The sequence below is a fragment of the Psammomys obesus genome, unplaced genomic scaffold, assembly GCF_907164565.1.
Source record: "Psammomys obesus unplaced genomic scaffold, mPsaObe1.curated_primary_1811, whole genome shotgun sequence".
In the NCBI taxonomy this organism is placed as follows: domain Eukaryota; kingdom Metazoa; phylum Chordata; class Mammalia; order Rodentia; family Muridae; genus Psammomys; species Psammomys obesus.
In genome coordinates, this window is record NW_026596240.1 from 13,145,807 (window position 1) to 13,148,106 (window position 2,300).

Below are 2,300 nucleotides of genomic sequence, written 5' to 3' on the forward strand. Positions count from 1 at the left end.
TGTGTGTGTGTGTGTGTGTGTGTGTGTGTGTGTGTGTGTGTGTGTGTTGTATACTGTGTATTTAGTGTGCTTGCCAGATTTGGAGAAAGTGAATGGCTCACTATTGATGGATTATTCTCTTTCTTCCTGTCTCTTAGATTTGGACTTTCTTGTTCCGAAGGCTGGATTTTTCTGTCCAATTTGCTCTCTCTTCTACTCAGATCAAAAAGCAATGGCAAATCACTGCAAGAGCACACGTCATAAACAAAATACAGAGGTAACACACAAAAATCTTCAAGTGCTGTCACTAAAATGAATCTGCCCAAAGTGTTTATTTCTTTTCCTTTATGAGAACTTAAGTATTTATTTATCCCACTTCGTTGCTATTAATTCCAAAATCTCTGTTTTTCTGTGTCACTGTGCGTTGCTGTGGTCTCCTAGCCCTAGTCTTCCCAGAGCAATAGCGTTCTCTAGAACAGACTTTGTAAGCCACTGGTATTTTGTGGACCCCCCTTTAAAATGTCAGACTCTGCTTATTTTGGTGTCTGGTTGCAAATGCCTGTCCATAATAGCATATTAACAGTTCTGAATTTCTAGTCAGAAGAAAAATGTCAGTTTCCTAAACTGCTTGAGTCACAGACCTTTCTTTTTGTTGTATATGCTTGAGGAGGTACTGTTATAGAGAGGTACTGTTAGCCATAGTTGAAGCAGTGGCTCTGACTCCTGATGACTACAGTTGTTTTATATATTCTGTGTATTGAACTAATAGACCAAGCTACTTAGTAACAGACCTTGTGACTAGGTTTTTACCCAGCTTTGGTTAATTCTGAGTCTACTCCTTCACACCTTTTACTATTCTTACACTTTAACCTGTTACAGCCTACTTCCCCCCACACACACACCCCATCTACTATCTTGCAACTGGGACCAGATATGGTGGTATATATCTTTAATTGCAGCACTCTGGTGGCAGAGGCAGGTGGATTTCTTGAGTTTGAGAATGGTCTACCCACAGAGTTACAGGCTAGTCTGGGAACCCTGTCTTAGAAGAAAATAAAAAAATAAAATAAAATCTTGCAACTGCTTCATATGGCACTTGGTATAATATCCACACTGCCTGTGGCTCTGTGAGACTGCGTGACCTGCTTTTCTGTGTCTCTAAACTCCGTCTTGTTACTCTTTTTCTTCCTTGTACTTGAAACCTCAGCTTCCATTATATCATTACTATTTCTGTGCTCCTCCCATACCCTTTGTTTAGCCACTTTTTCCTATCTTTTGGTCTCTACTCAAATATTAGCTGCTAAGAAAGGCCTTTGCTTAAGAAAGCAAACTCCAAACCCAGCTGTGATGGCACACTCCTCCAGTTCTAGCACTTGGCAGGCAAAAGCAAGCAGATCTCTGTGAGTTTGAATACAACCTGTTCTACATAGTGAGTTCAGGACAGCCAGGAAAGTCTACATAGAGAGATTCATCTCACAAAACCACAAATAAAGAAAATAAAGCAAATTTGGTCCTATATCCACAAAAAGATGGACTTTATATAGTTTCTCTGTTACTGTTTTAATTTTGTGGTGCTAGGGATTGAACCCAAGAACAGGCAAGAGCTCAGCAAGGACTTCTAACACTGGATTATGCCCCACACTACTGCTTGCTTGTTATAGAGTGATTACTACCACCTACAGTGACTTCAGTTCCTTCATTATAGTAATAACTTTTTTCTTTATAGTGTGAGAACTTGGAAAAACGCATTATTTGTCTTGTTGACTACTAAACCCCCAAGCTCCAAGCATAATGCCTGACATCATCAAATATCAGAACAGTTAGGGAAAGGAATGAATGTTAATTAAGACACGGCTTTAACTTACAAATAACAGAATACATTAAGGATTGCACATATCAAACAACATCTAATCAATGTTTCATATTGAAAATTGTTTTTAACAGAAGTTCATGGCCAAGCAAAGAAAGGAAAAGGAGCAGAACGAGACTGAAGAAAGAAGCTCTAGGTGATGGGGAAGGAGGAAAGAATTTGTTAGAAGTTCATTTAGGGTCCAGTTGCTTTGTGGATTTTTGTTATCATTTAATTTGTAATTTTTGTTTCAGAAACATTCATGTTGTACAAATTTCTGATTTCCCTTGATGTAGAGAAACTGATGGGAAAGTATGATGGGTTTGATTTTTATATCAAATCATCAGGCATGGAAATACACCTTTTAGACATGTTAAAATAAATGTTCCTACTGTATATTTCAACACTGTTGTGTTTGTGTTTTTTGCAAAGACGTGCTTGCCTCTGGTTACAGACAAGGCTCTTCTCTACA

The 2,300-nt window shown here is 38.4% G+C and overlaps 1 protein-coding gene across 8 annotated transcripts in view; it reads left to right on the top strand.

Moving 5' to 3' along the window:
- The window catches only part of Znf638 (zinc finger protein 638), a 93,077-nt gene extending 90,845 nt beyond the window's left edge, over nucleotides 1-2,232 (top strand). For all 8 annotated transcript variants that reach the window (XM_055596322.1, XM_055596321.1, XM_055596319.1 and 5 more), the window contains 2 exons: nucleotides 138-256; nucleotides 1,924-2,232. In XM_055596322.1, coding sequence (XP_055452297.1) covers nucleotides 138-256; nucleotides 1,924-1,989 — 185 coding nt within the window. In that variant the 3' untranslated portion in view covers nucleotides 1,990-2,232. The remainder of the gene's footprint in view (nucleotides 1-137; nucleotides 257-1,923) is intronic.
- Nucleotides 2,233-2,300: the final 68 nt, after the last annotated feature.